This window comes from Crassostrea angulata, chromosome 7 (genome assembly GCF_025612915.1).
Source record: "Crassostrea angulata isolate pt1a10 chromosome 7, ASM2561291v2, whole genome shotgun sequence".
Taxonomy (NCBI): Eukaryota; Metazoa; Mollusca; class Bivalvia; order Ostreida; family Ostreidae; genus Magallana; species Magallana angulata.
The window spans coordinates 35,343,091-35,363,671 of NC_069117.1; the positions used below are offsets into that span (position 1 = coordinate 35,343,091).

Here is a 20,581-nt window from a genome sequence, read left to right on the forward strand (position 1 = left end):
GAATGCTCTTGCAAGTCAGAGGGGTATATAAAACACCCATTTCTGACGCTCTTCAGTAGACATAGTTGAAAGCGAGAGAACATGCGGCCAAAGAAGAAACAGAGATGCAGCAACATTTATTATCATACCTCATTATAATTATTTAATTATATCTGATTGGTTCAGAAAGTCAAGTGACAGGGCGATTTCATAGGAATGAAAAAGCCGACATGAGCATACGATGTAGACAAATATGATAAAATCAAAAATATTTAATTCTTATGATTCACAAAACTAACTAACTATCTATGATTCGAAATAATGAAAGAAAATTGAGACAGTAACTGAGGAAATTAATCAATCATGACGTTATTGCTATTGAAAAATCAAACAATTTTTATAAATCAACATATTTTGTATAATAATATATGTTGTTCGGTATAATAAAATGTATATTGCATTAATGTTCAGGGAATATGAAGATTTATTCCCCCAGCAAAAAAAAATGTCCTTGGTCTGAAATAAAATTTTCTTGGAGAAAAAGATCTCCATATTTCCCTCACCATCATGCAATAAATGTATATTGTCAATTGTGGTCTGAAACAGAGTTGCTTTTACAGGGTATATATACTAGTGACAAAGTATGGTATATTGAGGCTGATAAGTCATGCAATGATAGTAAAACGTTGCAAGACATGTTGAGCAACAGTCTCATGGTCGGAAAACATGCATATACGAGCGCTAAATGAGCACTAAAAGGCATGCAACAAATGCGAGAGCTTGTGCAACGTATGAGAAAGCTTGTGCGAATCTAAAAAATTCCGATCGCAAAGTGTTAATTGTTAAGTGCTTGTGTGCCAGTTGTGAAAGGGGCTTTAGGCTAATTAATTGCACAAAAAACACCATTCAAATGGAGGTTTTGATATTTCGAAAATATGCTAGTTGCACCTTAATTTTTTCTGATGTTTATATTTTTCTTAAGATAATGGATTGAAATTAACTTTTACCTTATATTTAGAGATTATTTTCTGCATTTGTGAAAAAAAATTTCTAGGTGTTTCTTACTACCTTGCTTACCTTTCGGTGAGTGATGTGGCCCATTGGCCTATAACATATATGATATATAATAAAACCAAGAACATAATATTTTTGACAGAACCCCTGAATATGACTCATGGGGAGAAGAGTCAGATGAGGAATGGGAAGATGGGTTAGAGCATGTCATGCCTCTTCCATATCCTTACCCTATTTTGGGATATCCAGCATATCATACTTCAGGTGGATACCATCCTCCACCTATCATGTATGGAAATCCATTTCCAGTGTACTACCCTCCTCCACCAGCTTATAAAGAGAGGAGAAAAAGAAAAGATGGAGGTTAGTGAAATGAAATTTGAGTTTTTGTAGAGCTGTTAAAATTTCTTGATTTAAATTTAGGGTAGGAAACTTGTCAGGTTGCAAGCTGACAAATCTAAATATTAAAAGCATTTAAAACACAAGAGACAGTTAACTGTTAAAAATAAGCAAAATCTTATGTATTAACAACATACTGAAAGCAGAGTCCTGGCAATAGGCAGGCCAATCGCCAATGTTACTATAAATAGCACAAATAAACAAAAAACCAAACAGCGTCAAGGTAAAGCTTCAGCTATACCAAATAGTTACACAAAGAGCCACTTTTTGTCAAAAGTGTTGGCATTTTGTTTCTTTTTTTAAATTTCGAATGAATTGTCTATCTTTTTTAGTTTTCTTATTAATAACGTGTTTTTAAAACATTACTATGCATTTTGAACTCATACAATGCGCATGAATTTCCATGAACTACTTTGCTGCACGATGAAGAAACGGGGATTGAATATATAATGCTTGTTGCAAAATTCAAGGCAGCAACTGTTGAACTTTTTAACTTCTACTAGACAGACCTTTTTTTTGTTTATAGCCGCTTAAAAAATTTGGTCGCTCTCTGATGCTTTGCCGACATTAAAAGCATGAGAGAGAGAGAGAGAGAGAGAGAGAGAGAGAGATTTTCAGTCTTTACTACACAATATGCATAAAGACACACCAAAAGAGCCCGGCTTTCAGTACTTCAGTACTTTGATTTATTTACTAACCATATTTGAGTGTCAAGCTTCGAATTATAAGCAAGATACAGAGCTTTTGCTCACAATTATATGTTTGTACACAGAATTATTAACTGAGGCCATTCTTTTTCTTTTCTTTACATTTTGAATGCTGAATAGAAAATATCATCTGATTAAAATCTATTGTTTAATGTAATAAATTTATGTAAACACAAAATGACTAAAACCTAGCGATTGTTGCCGATATTTTGGTTGATCATAATAGAAATGTCTCTCTAAATGTTAAATGCTTGTAGAAAAAAAGAAAAAGTATGATATGCTGTAATTACTTTCTGGGACCCTTCCTTATACATCTACATCTACATCAATTTTGATAGTTTTTTAGGCAGGAGAAAATAAAAACGACACAGCTAAACCAATTCCCATATTTCTGACACATTTCTGTTTTGGGGATAAAGACATCGGTATTCCAGTGGAAAATCATCCTGGTTTGTAGCAAGATGAAAATAATGGGTTAATGCCTTAGTAAAATGGAGTGATATGCCTTTATACATTGATGGTGTTAGCTCTTTAACATTTTTCATTCGAGTGTATTCATCGATCAAGTGAGTAAGGTTATAAATCGTCACATGAGTTCACGCCAGGTAAACAACAGTCTTTTATAATGGGCAAGACCAATTAAAAATTTTGAATTGAGCGTGTTGAGGTACAATTTTCTTCTTTCTTATATAGGATTTTTGAAATAAAATACAATAACTATTATTATAAAATGTGATCACTTTAAAAAGTTTGGGAAAGGGGGAGGGGCAGAAATAAAGGGAATCGAAAGTTAGCGGTGTACCCCTACCAAAAGTTTAGTTTTATATCTTGGATAGGATCTTATTTTCGGTAAAAATGGTATTCCATAAAGGTACAATGTCAAAGATTAAGTTTATGCAAAAATATGTGTAAAATTTGGATACTTTACGGTTTTTAGTTTTTTGTTATTTCTAAGGATGGGATAATGGCACAATATCTTTTGAACACCCATACAAAGTCATTGTTGCTCAGGTGAGCAATGTGGCCCCATGGGCCTCTTGATATTATGAGGGTTTATATCCACTTATGTAATGCGTTTTTAGCTCACCGAGATGAAGTCGAGGGGAGCTTATGCTATACCCCTTGTATTAACAGCCGAATTGTAGATATCTATCAGCTTATGGTAATGGTTGCCCACTTTATTTCTATCAAAGTTGGTAAGGGAGAAACTTTATTTCTTTTTTGACATATACAACCCCAATAGTTCAGAGACTAAAGTACCTCTGTCATTCGGCAATATTTTTTGGAAATACGTATTGGTAAAAAATAGCACAATGTAAGCATTAATTAACACGAACCTACCAAAACCTACCATCCAATAGAAATTAAAGTTAAAATGATATGAGTTAGAATTCTATGTTGTTGGCATGTAAGTTTATCATTTATTCATACTACCGGTAAATAGCATTTGCACTGTTAAAAAAACCCTGGCATCTATACTTAAATTTAAGACTTCTTGCAAATAAATCACAATGTATCCTTGCTATAAATAATATTGAATGATTACAAAAAGGGTGAATATATAAATTATTGGGGACGTACTTAGAATATACATGTAAAATATATAAGATAAGGCAATTCGGTCCTTGAATGCGCGATTTTAGTTTTAATGGACAGATGCTTGCGAAGCACAACCACTGATGAAAACAAGAGGCCCAGGGGCCACATCGCTCACCTGAGCCTTAACTCTGATCAAATTAGCATTACAGTATCAAAATCAAAATATCTTTACAACTAAGTACAGTAGATTTTGCTAAAAAAAATTTGAAAATCTGCCAATTATTAGCCACATCTTTGTTTGGTAAATATCAAGCCCCTTTTGTTGTTGTACCTCTAAGAAGATTTTTCTCTAATCCTATATACCCCCCCATTTTGTTGCCCCACTTTTCTCTAGGGAATCATGGTTTCATTAAACTTAAATCTGCATAACCTGAGGTTTCAAACAAAGTACTGAGTTTTGGACTGAAAACTTTCCCAGAATATTTTTAAAGATTTTCTCTATATATTCCTATGTAAAAATTCAACCTGCCATTGCAGCCCCGCCCTACCTCCAGGGACGATGATTTTGCAAACTTGAATTTATACACTACCCGAGGGTGCCTCTACACAATTAAGTTTCAGCTTTTCTGGCCAAATAGTTTTTAAAAAGAAGATTTTTAAGGATTTTCTTTATATATTCCTATATAAAAATTCGTCCCCCATTGTGGCCTCACTGTACCCAGGACTATGATTTAAACAAACTTGAATCCATACGACCTGGGGATGCTTCCACTCAAATTTGGGCTTTCCTGGCCTAATAGTTTCAGAAGAAGATTTTTAAAGATTTTATCTCTATATAAAAATTTATCCCCCATTGTGGCCCCGCCCTACCCCCAGGGACCATGATTTGAACAAACTTGAATCTACACTATCTAAGGATGCTTACACGCCAATTTGAGCTTTCCTAGCCTAATACTGGTAGTTTTAAAAAAAAATTTTAAAAAGATTTTCTCAAAATATTCCTGTATAAAAATTCATACCCCAATTGTGGCCCCACCCTACCCCCGGGGACCATGATTTAAACAAACTTTAATCTACAGGATGCTTCCAGTCAAATTTGAGCTTTCCTGGCCTAATAGTTTTTGAGAAGAAGATTTTTAAAGATATTCTCTATATATTCCTATATAAAAATCCATTCCCCCTATTGTGGCCCCGCCATACACCCAGGGACTATGATTTGAACAAACTCGAATCTACACTACCTGAGGATGCTTTCATTTTAATTTGAGCTTATATGGCCTAATAGTTTTTGAGAAGAAGATTTTATAGATTTTCTCTAAATATTCCTATGTAAAACTTGATCCCCCTGTTGTGGCCCCACCCTACCCCCGGGGACCATGATTTGAACAAATTTGAATCTACACAACCTGAGGATGCTTCCATTTTAATTTGAGCTTTTCTGGCCAATGGTTTTTGAGAAGAAGATTTTTAAAGATTTTATCTATATATTCCTATGTAAAACTTGATCCCCCTATTGTGGCCCCACCCTACCCATGGGGACCATGATTTGAACAAACTTGAATCTACACTACCTGAGGATGCCTCCACACAAGTTTCAGCTTTTCTGGCCAAATAGTTTTTGAGCAGAAGATTTTTGAAAAATACCAACAAATTTTCAATAATTCTCAATCATCTCCCCTTTAAAGAGGGCGTGGCCCTTCATTTGAACAAACTTGAATCCCCTTCACCCAGTTATGCTTTGTGCCAAATTTGGTTGAAATCTGCCCAGTGGTTCTGGAGAAGAAGAAGAAAATGTGAAAAGTTTACAACGACAATGCCGCCGACAACGCCAAGGCCGACGACAGACAACGGACAAATTTTGATCAGAAAAGCTCACTTGAGCTTTCAGCTCAGGTGAGTTAAAAATGGATAGAACTTTATAAAACGGGTTAATCAAGAACGCGGGTTGACTAATTAACACCATGGCGAAAAGTGTAGAACGTCAGCTCATCATGTATCGTTGGCAGATATCGTGGATCGGCGATCTATGGTTAATTTAAAAATATTAAAAAATAATATGGATTAATTTGGGGTGATTTTTATTTTTAATGCAAAGGACTTTCCAAACAGGGTGCCTAGGAACGCAGGTTGATTAATTAATGTCATGGCGGAAAATGCAGGGCGACTAACGTCATGGTGGAAAATGTAGGGCAAGTTTACTAGATATGCATTCATTAGCGGTTTTTTTTTATAAATTAATTTCAAATTGTTAACAATGATCAGATTGTGTTCTACAGTGTACATCTGAAATTATAACTGAAAGGAGGAAGTTGCAGGTTGCACTACAATATCAAACTTTACTAAAAATTCCTACATAAATTGCACAACTTTACATACAGATTAAAAATTCAAAACAAACTTCTGGGGACCGTTTCTCAAAAAGATGTAAATTTGGGCCTAAGTTAGTCCGACTAACAAAGTTACGCCAATATTTAGTCGGGTTTAAGTTGCGTTTCTGAAAGAGGCGTACGTAAGTTAGGGTTTAAATGTCGAAGAACTTAGGCATCTCCGCTGAGTACTAACATGCGCATATCCTATTTTGTTTTGCTTTGAGGCTATGATTATATGTGGTGGATCAATTTTCCAATTCATAGTACTTGTACTCGAATGTACACAATTCATGTTATACTATACCACTGAATGTGCATAGTTCAAGTTGTTCATAACAGCATATATATATTAATGATAGTAGAACAAATGTCTATACACTTCTTCACATAATGAAATTTTAGAGAAATACAGTTGATATGAAAGAGACAGACATAAGAGTTTGCATAAACCAAATATGTGACAATTGAATGCATTGCAGACGATATTGAGGCACAATTGTACATATTGATTTAACGAAACGACGTATAGAAATTAAGTCCAATATTCATGTAAAATTCAAATATTTATAGAATGCATGGGCAGGGTACAGTTACTGCAGATATGCCCGCATACGTCTGCAGAATGATAATTATGCTTCATATAGATACATAGAAACTTTCAGATGCTGGAATATTATAAAGCTTGATTCTTTTTTATCAATTCACTAAATTATTTATAGAAAAAATTTTTTTTTTATAATTTATTTTTTTGTTTTCATTTTCACAATCATATATGATTTCATAAAGAAGGTAATATATATAAGAATTTTTTTTGGCATTCTCACTTTCACACTCTTTCTCTCTCTTACATACTACCTTTTCTTCAAGAGCAAACATAAAGGATATATATATATATATATATATATATAAACGCACATATACAAATATAAATAGTACAGTTGTTTACCATGTTTAAGAATTATATCTCAAATATGTTTTTCCAATTTACCCAGAGTTTATTACATTTTGTAATCTCACATGATTTGATAGCTATATATTTTTCAACTTTATATTTGAATGACAGATGATGTAACATTCCAACAATGTCAGGTTTTTTGTCTTGTTTTGAACAATTAAAAATGTATTGCTTGGAGTACAGAATTATAAAATTAACTACTTTGTTGTAACCACTGAAAGGAAGTTCACCAAATAGTACATTTTTAACATTAAAGCCAATTCTATTTGAAGTTTTCCTATAAATGTACATACTAAGATTATTCCATATAGGAAGTATTTCTGAACATGTCATAAATACGTGCTGAATTGTTTCCACATTTTCCTTACAAAAAGTACATACATCATATGAAATAACATTAATCTTTTTTTCAAATAATAGTTTGTTGGAAGAATTCTGTGAAGAATTCTGTATTGTAGCCACTGTATTGAAGTATCAGTTGTTGTCTTAAAACAAATTTTAAAAAAATCTTTCACAGAATCATTTATATCTAAGTGAAGTGATAGTTCAGTGTTCCATTTTTGAATTGCCTTTGGAACAATATCTTTACTATTAATGAGTTGATACAAAACTTTGGAACATTTTTCATTCAACAATATATATTCAAAATAAAAAGGAATAAATGGTGAAAAATCTTTACTCACATCAGATCTATTAACTGACATGGTCTTGAGAAACTTAGATATTGCACTGATAACTAGGGATGGGACGATCCACCGATGCACCGGTGCATCGCGGTATTTATTTTGACGATATTTGGATCGATACATTTACCATTAATACAACGATACCTTACCGAACTTTTTTTATTTTTCAAAAATATCCGAGCTTCATATATCAGCTATTTTTAGTCCGCGCGCCTAATATGAAAGTACAAAGATGGCGGAAAACCTCGTAAAGTTGTCAAAACTGTTAGGAAGCAAAATATGGAGTGTGGAAAACTTTTGGAGTACTTGTTTATGAAAAACTAGTGTACACGAGACTAAAGTTATTTGTAATTTGTGCAACGCTCATTATGAATATAACAAAATAACTTTGGACATGCGGTAATACATCGGCAGGTTGAATAAATTTTAAACTTTTATTCATGTTTTCATTTAATTGCAATGTATCGTGATATGTATCGTATCGCATCTCATGTATCGTGATATGTACCGAATCGGCTCAGTACAGTATCGTCCCAGCCCTACTGATAACACTATTAAATTGTATGGTACACATATTTGTCAAGCTAAATTGCTTTTCAAAATCATGTTGTGATAAAAAAGTTCCATCATTATTAAAAAATTCACTAACTATTTTTACACCATGTTCATACCACAATTTGACATAAATTGTTTTATTACCAACACATATATTTGTATTGTACCAAACTGGCATAGAAAAGAATTTTTGCTTAAATATTATGTTATCCGAAGCTTGAAATATTGTTAAGTATGACTGAAATACATCTTTCCAGAAAACATTACTATGTTTCACAATATTATGCATATATTTGTCACCAAAATCAAGCATATTTTTTGTAACCTCATTGCCATGGATTTCAAAAAAGATGTCCATCCATGGTTTCTTATCTTTACAAAGTCTCCTAATCCAGGAGCATTTTAATGACTTTAAAAAATTGTTAATTTCTAGCATTTTAAATCCCCCTTTTAAATAATCTTGGGTGATAATTTGTCTCTTCACTTTGTCAATCTTTGAATTCCATACAAATTCATAGAAAAGATTACTTAAAAAAGATAATGTTTCTTTATCCGGGTTTGGGAGAGATATAAAAAAGATGATTAAGCTTTGGATAAAGTAATGTTTTGGCTACAGTGACTCGACCAATGGGAGTGAGTATTCTCCAGTTCCACTGTTGTATCATAGCTTTAATTTTTGGTATTTGGATATCATAATTTAAGTTAACTATTTTTTCCAAATCTACAGAAAATTCTATTCCCAATAAACTAAATGTTGTACATCCCCACACTAGTTTCCATCTAGTATGGTGATATACTTGCTTAGAAAATTTTTTAGCACCAATCCAAACAATTTTTGTTTTCAAGCTGTTGATATTTAGTCCTGAGAAAGTAGAAAAAAAATCTACAGTGTCAAGTGCAGCAAAAAGTGAATTTGGTGAACCATCAAGTACTAAAGTTGTGTCATCTGCATATTGGATAATCTTATGTTCCTTACTATTAACCACAATACCTTTGATATTTGTATTTTGTTTTATTAGAATTGCTAAAATTTCTGCACATAGAATAAATAAATATGGAGCAATAGGATCCCCCTGTCTACATCCTCTATATATATCAATTTGTTCTGAAAGGAAACCACACTGCAAGATTGATGCTTTGATCCGTGTATTTAAAATTTTAATCCATGTAATCATATTTTCCCTAAAACCCAAATATTCTAAAACTTTATAAATAAACTTCCAAGATATGGAATCAAAAGCTTTCTCAAAGTCTATAAGCACAAGTAAACCAGGTAAATTTTTTGTTTCAGTAAAAGACATTAGATCATAAACAAATCTGGTATTTTCGCCTATGTAACGACCTTTTATGAAACCAGATTGAGTTTCTGATATCAAATAATTTAAAACAGATTTAATTCTATAACTGAGACATCCTGATATTAATTTGTATAGTACATTCAACAAGGTAATTGGACGCCAGTTTTTCAAATATTGTCTGGGTTTGTCCCCTTTTGGTAGACATGTAATAATTCCTAGCCTTTGAGATATAGGGAGCTCTTTTTTAACAAAAATATGGTTAACCGCAGACACAATGTAATGTTTGAAATCCTTCCAGAAAAACTTAAAAAATTCAACAGTAAAACCATCACTCCCTGGAGATTTGTTATTTTTCATATTTTTCAACACATTATAAATCTCACTTTCCGATATATCGCCTTCAAGGGATATTGAAGTGGATGTATCTAACCTTGGAATGTCAGTTTTTATTATATCTTCAAGATTAATATCTAGAAGATCTGAGTCTTTACAAGAAAAAAGAGATTCATAAAAAGTTTTGACCTGATGAAGGATACTGCTTTGATCATATATAGTGTTATTGTTATGTGTTTCAACTTTTTTAATAGTTTTATTTAGAAAGTTTCGAGACTCTAGTGAGCAAAAATATTTGCTTGGTTTCTTTCCTTCTTCTACCCACTTAGCCCGGGATCTTATAATATGACCTTGTAACTTTTCTTTTCGAACTTTTTCAAGTTCAGACTTTTTTTCATGCAAAAGCTCAAAATCAATATCAGACTGTGACTCAATATTCTCAATATCTTTCAGTAAGGTAATTTCAATTTTATCTCTTTCTTTCTTCTTAAATGATGAATATGAAATTGTAATACTACGGATCTCCATAAGTAAAACCTCCAGAAAAATACTGTGATTTATATCATCATCATGTAGATATTGATCTTGGACTTTATGAATAGTTTGTTTAACCTTTTCAATGTAAGTTTTATCTGTCAGAAGACTGTTATTAAACTTCCATAGCCCACGGCCTCTTACAAATTTATTGAATTTTAACTCTAAAAGTACTGCAGAGTGATCTGATCTATAACCAGGTTTAATAGAAATTGTTTCTACCATGTTTGACAGGCTTTCAGATATTAGTATATAATCAAGTCGGCCTTGTTTTAGAGGATTTCTTTTTCTCCAAGTAAATATTTTTTTGCTTGGATTTAGAATCCTGTAGTAATCAACTAATTGTAAATCCTTCATCAGTTCAAGAACCTTGTCCCTTGCTTTTGGGTTATTAACATTGATATAGTTTTCTGTATCCAACACAGGATTTAAAGCAAGGTTAAAATCTCCACAAAGTATAAAATAGTCATTATCTAGGTTCAAAAAAATATCACGGACTTCTTCGTAAAAACATGGACTGTCATAATTTGGACCATATATGTTAATAATAGTAACACGATTCTCCTCGATGGTTATATCAATCGCTAAAAGATTTCCTTCATTATCTTTAATTTCATTGTGTATTTTAAATTCAAAATTATTGTTAAAAAGAAGACAGACACCTCTTGAGTTCGACCGAAATGAATTGAATATACATTTATATCCCCACTGCGTTTCAATAAATGGTTCAATTTCAGATGTAAAGTGTGTATCCTGTAAGCATAATATTGAATACCCTTGTTTCTTGTAAAAATTTAGTACGTCTTGCCTTTTAGAAGATGTATGTAAACCTTGACAATTCACTGATGCTATTTTTATCAAATCAGCCATTTATTGTTACATCAAAAAGAAATAAAAAGTAATAAGATAACTTATGTAAACAACAACATATCCTAAGTACCTTTTCAAAAATTATTCTTTCACCCAAACTCACACATCGCCATTTCACACACTTCCATACACAAAAACGAAAGTTACACACGCAAAAACGAAAGTTACAAGATTTTATGTGCATTCCGATCCCGGTCACCCAAAATCGATCCCGATCGAAATGTCTTCACACAAGGCTCCGCTGGCACATCGCTGATATTTAATGCTTCACCTTCATGCTCACATTGTCAAATATGTCAAATCTATGCCTTTTATTGTCTTTATCAAGAGCCAAAACTTTTCCATTGTACAACCATGCGGAATGAATTTGTGGGTTCTTGTTCAAATCGTGAATTAGTTTTGCGTTCATTGGGGTTATGTGGTCGTACATGGTGAAACATTTTTTGATTTCTTCTTTTGATCGGTTTTTGATGACTTTGACCTTAACTTCTGTGGACTTAAATTTTGCAATCACCGGTCTTATTCCACCGCGATTCCCTTGAGGCAATCTGTGTATCTCCAGCACATCGTTGGGGTCTAGAGCTACACCGGCCCTTTCTTTCAGAATGGTACATAGATCCATCTTAAGATTTTCGTCTTTTTGTTCTTTCCAACCCATGAACTTTATGTTATTTTTCTGGGAATATTGGAGGTTTTGGTTCGCCAGTTTTAAGGCGTCTACTGAAATTTCTTCGCACTCTTTAATAGTTTCTTTCAAAGATCTGAGTTCCTTATTCTGTTCATGTAATTTTTCGCGTAAAGTGTCGAAATCCAGATTGAAACCATCTGACACTTCTTTTACAAATTCTTTGGTTTTTTTGTCTATTTTTAGATCGAAATTTTCCCTGACCGAATCCGTTATTTCTGATTTCAAGTTGTTTTTTAAATCTCCACTAACTTCTGCCAAAATTTCTTTTTTTATTTCAACCTTTAACTCACTTTTCACTTCGGCAATAACAGATTTCACAATATCTTTTAACTCAGATTTGTTTACCATTGTTTGACGAATTTCGAGCAGGCTTTGTTGAATATTGTTCAAGTTACTGGTCAAATCTGGGGTCCCATTTAGGGTATCTATGTCTGAACTACTTGATCGTTGCTTTTTTTGAGGTTGTTTATCTGATACCACTGAATTTTTAATAGAAGTCGATGCTGAATTTAAATTCAACTGCACGTACCTTTTTTCGGATGTTTTCAAAGGGTTGTCCAATGTTTTTTTGTCAGTTTTTTTTTCCGGTCTCCTTAAGCTCATCGGGGTCTCTGTCGACATTTTGAAACGACAATCTATTCGTGCAGGAAAATTAGTAAATACCTCAATATTTCCACTCGAACACACTTTAAACGGCTGTCCAGTCGTTCGTACTCCAGTATAGTCCACACTGTGCACTCAAAATAAAAACAGCGGAGCTCTTTTTCTCGCACTACACCCTGACCATACCACGTGACCCCTGTAAAATTCAAATATTTATAGAATGCATGGGCAGGGTACAGTTACTGCAGATATGCCCGCATACGTCTGCAGAATGATAATTATGCTTCATATAGATACATAGAAACTTTCAGATGCTGGAATATTATAAAGCTTGATTCTTTTTTATCAATTCACTAAATTATTTATAGAAAATGATATGACCATGAGTTAAGCAGCAACCAACTGAAATCGAAAATATCTACTGTGTAAATAACATGAACATGGACCTTGTCCATGTCTACAGAAGGAAGAAAAGTTCCATCATCTGTTCCAATATTGAAAGAATGTAAACAATGACACAGAAACGATCTTGCTTTTCTGCGATTCAAATGATAATAGTTTTGGAAGATATTGTCACAAATTAACAACACAGGAATTATCTACATTTGAGGCCGGGGTCTCCCAAACTCCCTTTCCTGTTTTTGGTTTAATCAATTGATTGTTTTGTATTGGGTTTTTCGGGAGAGGGGGGGGGGGGGGGGGGGTTGTTGAAAGTATTAAATATCATCTACATGGAATTATTCGCCCCGTTTAATTTTCAATAATAAGTAACTTAAGTAACAATCCATGACAGAGCGAAACTGTTTGCAAGTGTAGAAGGGCAGAAATTACACGGGACAAAAATAACCCTGTATACAGTATCTTGATTAATATATATATATATATATATATATATATATATATATATATAAAGCACAGAAATATTCACCTTTTTGGAGCTCCACCTTATATATATATATATATATATATATATATATATATATATATATATATATATATATATATATATATATATATATATATATATATATATATACACAAAAGCAGTCATCTAAGAACCCCCTACCTATTTGAAGAATTTTTTTAAATAACAGCTAGGTTTCTAAAAGTTTAATGGAAAAGGCATGTAAAAAAAAATCCCCATGTACCATGTTTTTACACCTTTGTTGATCTGGCCTTCTACACCAATTATTAAGAAATTTTTACCAAAGTCATTTAAGTGCACATATCCTAACACTGTTTGCATCATTGACTGTACTGAGTTTTTTATACAGAAACCCAGATCCCCAACTGCACAGTCCAGAACTTTTAGTAGTTATAAGCATCACAATACATACAAAGCTCTTATTGGAATAATGCCATCAGGTGCCATTATTTTTGTGTCAAATTTATGGGGAGGAAATACTTCTGATAGATATATTACGAAGTTCAGTGGGTTTCCTGACTTTGTTAAACCAGGTCATGAAATTATGGCTGATCGGGGTTTTTTGATACGAGATTTATTACTAGAGAAGAGAGCTAAACTCATTATACCTCCATTTACTAAAAAATGTAACTGGGGAAAGGGTAGGAGATTATTGTAGAGTGATATAATCAAGACCAGAAGCATAGCACGCTTAAGAATTCATGTTGAGCGTGCCATTGAAAGGTTGAAAAATTTTCACATTTTAAGCAAGACTATGCCATTGACTTTGAAATCATTGTCTAACCAAATGTTGAAAGTGTGTGCTTTTCTGTGCAATTTACAAATGCCACTAGTTAAGAAATGAATAATGAATAGAACTCATTGTAGAATTTTTTCAATTTGTGTTTATTAGAGCATTTACAATGTACTTCTCAGAAAACTTCTTTGAGGCTTTAACTATTTTTTCATACAGTTGGTTATCAAAATATATTCTGTCAACAGCAATGCCCTTTTTTGTATACAAAATAAAATGGCACCATGGTTTTTTACAAACCCCCATTTGACCCTGTATCTGAGTGTACCAGGAGCAACTCTCCTTTAATCTAACTGAATTGTTGTGATCTAAGTATACATGATAGTGATGGTCAGTGCATGCCTCTTGTGGAGTTTTATTTTTAAAAAGGTAAGAACATTTCATTTCAAGTAAACCCTCCCCACAACATTTGCAACTTATAAGACCATCTGGAGAAGCCCCCAAGAATGGGTGCACCTCGTCAACATGTAAACTGCTAAGGTCCATTTTAGGTTTTTGATGATTTTTTTTATAATCAACAAAATATAGTTGACAGAATGTGCCCATAACTCTTTTTGAGATGTAATTTTCAGTACTCTCTGTATATCTAAAACTCAAGATAGAAGAAAAATTTGATGCAGTAATTCTTCCTCTACGGTGGGTTTTCATTCTGATCGTTATTTTTTTCTTCAATTTTTTGTATAACATCTTTACTAAATGTGTCTTTCAAAGCATCAAAAATATTTGAAGGGTTTGATTTAGCCACATCTAAAACTGTTGGAAGATATAATAAATCGTTTTCATCATCGGTTTCATCACCTTCATCATATAATGTTTGAAGGACTAATGCCCTTGTTCCTTTGCAAATAACTTTAAGCTTGTTTTTTATTTCAATCGAAGAAGGAATGTTCATGGTTGATTTGTAGTTTGTATGGGTGGGGGTAACTTTTTTAGGTACACTTGTGTCTGTTCTTACATCAATGTCATCCACTTCCATAGCGAATGATTCATTCCTGGGTTTGTCCCATACACATTCTATATCGGTTCCAACTTCAGTTCCTCCATCTTTGTGACGGTTGCAAAAATCATTAACAGCAAAAAGAAGTGCCACACAATGTTTACAGGTGCCAATTGTCACTACAACAGAATTTTCCATGAAAATTTCATGTATAATATAATATGTTTGTACATTTAATTTTTTTTAAAAGTTACTGTATTTGTTATATTTATATGTTTAACAATATATAATGGTATATTGTGATGAGAAAATATAATATGTATTTATGAAACCTGAATGTTTTTCATACAGTATTACATATAAGTGTTTATAAAACTTGAAATGCAAAGTATTAGTGTAATAAAAATTGAGTTTTCTTCTTTGATTTCATTTTCATCTAACTTTTTCAACATTCATTTCGGGAGTTTTACTTGATACGCATGACCAGTTGGAATTTTCTTTAAAACAACACTTTGCTTCCTGAACATGGTGGTGATAATGATGATGAAAAATGATGATGATAATGATCAAACATGGTCACAAATCAGAGTACAAAAAGTGCTTGCTTTAAAATATCAAGACACATTATGCACTGTGATCAACAACCACAAAACTATAAGGAACTAAATATACAGCTGATGAAAAAATGAGCATGACCATAGAAGAAAATATTTGTAAACATAAAGAGATTGCTAAAGATTTAAATATTATTCATGTGAATAATAAATAATATATATCATAACTGACAATTTATTTTCATTAGCTATTAATACAAGTATGCTTGGCATTTATGATATAAATACAATATTTAAACATAAAACTTACGCAACACAGGTACAACTTCCAGACACAATTTGTCCTGACTGATGTGCTTACCCAGGTTTTGTAGGGATCAGAAGTCTGTCTTGTCTCGGGAATGCAGTCAGATTTTATGTACATATAATTATTTTGAAATGTTTCAGATATTTGTACGTGCTCAATATGGTTTGAACTGATCAAACGAAATCCATTGTCATTTTTGTACGATTGCAAACGATGACTGTCCCACTTACAGTAAGTCATGAAAAAAACCAAAATATCGCAAGTTTGAATATCTGGCAAAGAAGTGAGACGCTTGTACCAGGTAATGTCGTCAGTGGGGGATGGAATGATGACATTTACCCCGTTTTCTTCCACAGTTCTCCTTTTAATGTCCATTACTTTGTAGTCACCTTCGTCGTCAGTAGGAATGACCTCTAGCGTCAGTTCCACCGCAAGCTCACACAACTTTACCAAACCAAATTTCCGACTGAAAGAACACGATATACACCTCTCTCTAAAAGAAAACACTTAAGGTCTGCCACTTTCCATGAAAAGAAATCTATCATCTCCGTCATTTTCAAAATTACCGCTATGATTACCTTTTAAACCGGAAGTACACAGGGCTTACCAAATCACAGGGCGCATGTAAAATTCGAGGAAAATCGGGTGTTCCGGCAACAACCCGAAATTGTGCTATTGTTAATATAATAAATATGACAAATGCAAGGTAGTTAAATTTGTAAATAATGCACACTGTTGTAAAACTGCTAAAACAACTTCTTTTGTATTGCAAGTTGACAACTTTGAAATAAAAAAAATCTATTGATTTACATACATCTTAAATATGATTAATATAAACTGTTATGAATTCAAGTAATCAAGTAAATAAACTTGTGTGGAAGCATCCTCAGGTAGTGTAATATATAGAGTAAATATTTAAAAATCTTCTTCTCAGAAACTAATCAGCCAGGAATGCTGAAACTTGTGTGGAAGTATCCTCAGGTAGTGTAGATTCAAAGTTGTGAAAATCATGATCCCTGGGTGTAGGGTGGGGCCACATGGGGGGGGGGGGTGTTAAAGTTTTACATAGGAGTATATAGAGTAAATCTTTTAAAATCTTCTCAGAAACTGATCAGTCAGATGATTCTTTGTAATTGTTAAGACTTTGGCTCCAGGACAATTCTTCGGCCTCACAAGAAGGTTCAGAGTTTGATGTAGCTTTATATCCAATATATAAACAATTATTAAGGATCTTTTTTAGAACTGCAATACTCATAATGTGATATGACTATAAAATCAGCCTGTTAGAAAAGGGACTAATGATTATAAACATCAGAATTTCAGGGGAAAAATGGATTTTATTTATACAGGATCTACATGTATTATTGTACATTTTCCAGATAGTTTGTATCATGACTCCATTAAGCTGATTTTATCATACCTATTGTTCCTCAGGTGAGCGATGTGGCCCGTGGGCCTCTTGTTTCTTATTCTCCTTGTAACAATGTCAGCAATGTATAAAAATGATTGCATATAAGTAAAAGCATTTATGATAACAATTTAGTTTTTGTGAATAATTAAAATGTTTTCCTTTGTATCCCCAATGTGGCCCCACTCTACTCCTTAAGATTGTGTTTTGAACAAATTTGAATCTGCACTATCTGAAGTTGCTTTCAAAAAGCTAAGCAAATATTTTTTAAAAAAGAGGTGAAGATATTTTTCTTCATATTCCTGTGTAAAAATTTGTCTCCCCCAACTTGTGACCCCATCCTACCTTGTAGGAATCATGATTTGAATAAACTTGAAATCTCACTACATGAGGATGTTTCCACACAAGTTTCAGCTTTCCTGGCTTATTAGTTTCTGAGAAGAAGATTTTTAAAGATTTACTCTATATATTCCTATGTAAAACTTTGACCCCCCCCCCCATTGTTGCCCACCCTGCCCCCAGGGTTCATGATTTTCACAACTTTAAATCTACACTACCTGAGGATGTTTCAAACAAGTTTCAGCTTTCTTTTCTTCCCAAATGGTTTTTGAGAAGAAGATTTTTAAAGTTTTGCTATATCTCCTATGTAAAAATTTGACTCCCCATTGTGGCCCACCCTACCCTCGGAGTTCATGATTTTCACAACTTTGAATCTACACTACCTGAGGATGCTTCCAAACAAGTTTCAGCTTTCCTGCCCAAATTTTTAAAGATTTTTACTCTATATATTCCTATGTAAAAAGTGGAACCCCCCCCCCCCCAATGTGGCCCCACCCTACTCTTGAGTGTCATTATTTTCACAACTTTGAATCAACAGTTCATTAGGATGCTTCTACAAAAGTTTCAGCTTTCTTGGCTTCATGGTTCTTGAGAAGAAGATTTTTGAAAATTTCTTGAAAATTTTCAATAATTTTTTATTATCTCCCTTTGCAAAAGGGCATGATCCTTAATTTTCATAACTTTGAATTCCCTTAGCCTAAGGATGTTTTTTGCCAAGTTTGGTAGAAGATGTTGAAAAAGTGAAAAGTTTACAGACAGACAGATGGACAGACAGACTGATGGCAGAAAAAATGTGATCAGAGTAGCTCACTTGAGCTTTCAGCTCAGGTGAGGTAAAAATATGGTTCAACATATTAAATGTTATATCATATTTCTGTGTAAAGTGTAAATTCTTGCGCTTCCGCGGGATATCATCTAGTCTCAATCATCAAATATCAATTTTAATTTTATACCTGCACAATTAAATATTTTCGTTTTATGTTTTTATCAAACTGCATGAACAATAAACTTACATATCATGATGCATTCAAAGATTTGTTTTAAAGGGGCAACTAAATATTTCACAAATGAAAGTAATTATCGTTAGAGTACTTTTGTATATTCTGGAGTGGTTAATCAAATTTTCCACAGTATATGACATTCAATATTTTTGCAAGATTAGGAAATGTCCTTACTTTTTAAGGTTTCAAAGATAAACTTCTTTATGTTAGGTTTAAATTAGAATTAGTGAATTTTCTTAATGAATTATTGCTAAAATAAAACTTTGCTTGCTTAATTGATAAGATTTACATCTATATTGTGACATACCCCCCCCCCCCCCCCCCCCATTGTAAAGAATATGACCTATATTTGAAAACACAACAGGTATGTGGGATAAATCTTCAGGAAATGCATTAAAGGATTCTTCTGGAAAACCAAAGTAATAAAACAGTCTGCTAAACATACTTTGTAACACATTTACTAGTGTTATTATGTGGGGTGCTGCTATTATGACAATGACTGAAATGTTGCAGAATTCATTTGTCCCAAGAGGGCCAATTTTTCCCAGCCATTGCTTAGATAAGCATTTGTAGGGGAAAATGGTAATCTGTAAAATGACGAGTGGCTTTTGAATTACACTGTTTCAAAAGAGCTTTGTAGTGTTGTGATTACGTATATTGGTTACGTAATGTACTAACGTAAATAAACCCGCAGCCCAGATGATGGTACCTGATGCATTGTCCAGAAATTCTAATTTTCCGTCAGTGATGGAAGGAAGTCCGGACGAGGACGACCCGTTTTTCCCGTATGTATCGGAACCACAAACATCAATTACTTTACCAAACGGACAGTGCCTCAAGTCTTTATTAAGCTAGCTAGTCCTCGTCTTCTTCATTTCTTTCATCCTCCGGTATATCTTTACCTCACTATCTTTGTTCTGCAGATTACCTTCATTTGTTCATTCTTCACAGAACAGGATGGAATTTTTTGAGATTTTAGATTTCTGTAGCAAGTATTACATACCCATTCTGTATTTTCCACACTTTTGATTCCAAGTAAGCATGCAGTTTTGCAATAAATCTGATGAACCAATGAGGGAAGTGGCCTTATGAACATTTTCCCTAAACCATGTTTGTGTACAGCAACTGCATATATAACAGGGTCCATGACAAACTTTCTTTTGAAAGTTTTGAACAACTTTGTCTATTCTTACATCAGTAACATCCTTCAAAGTGAAATCATTTTCTGTTTTTTCTGTATTCAATGATGATTCGCTATTTACAATATCAAAAGCATGTTCACATCTTTTGCCACTTACTGAGTGAGTAGTGTTCAGGTCATCATCTACATCTGTATCTAAATCTAAGGAAATTTTCTTCCGCTTTTTGGAAACTCCTATTTTGACTCGACAAATCTCATACTGAACTTCTTGTAAAGTTGATGTTGGAGACAATGAAATACATACAGAAATGAACACAGATCTTGGAATGATGCTAAAGTACTTAAAACACCTGATCCATTTGGATCACACAAACCATTCAAACCCCGACTATGAGAGTCAAATACTCCATATGTGCCATTTCTTTAATTAAAAGTGATTGCAATTGCAGATGAATGGAAAATTAAATAAGGATGGCAAACTGCTTGGAACAAGAAGATGACAACACTGAATTCAAACTTGTTTCTAGTTTCTTCCCAACACCATCAACACTTCCATTGACTGACATGTTTCCATAAAATGTCGATAAAGTTTCAATTGATCGAGAAACTAACGCATTTGAAATTGACAAACTTTGGTAAATCTGAAA

The 20,581-nt window shown here is 33.2% G+C and overlaps 1 protein-coding gene across 3 annotated transcripts in view; it reads left to right on the forward strand.

The window, feature by feature from the left end:
* LOC128155234 (uncharacterized) overlaps nucleotides 1-20,581 on the forward strand; it is a 228,681-nt gene that overhangs the window by 43,804 nt on the left and 164,296 nt on the right. For all 3 annotated transcript variants that reach the window (XR_008239583.1, XM_052816843.1, XM_052816844.1), the window contains exon 4: nucleotides 1,136-1,356. Coding sequence is in view for 2 of the 3 variants with exons in the window: in XM_052816843.1 (XP_052672803.1) it covers nucleotides 1,136-1,356 (221 nt within the window). In the remaining variant the exon portion in view is untranslated. The remainder of the gene's footprint in view (nucleotides 1-1,135; nucleotides 1,357-20,581) is intronic.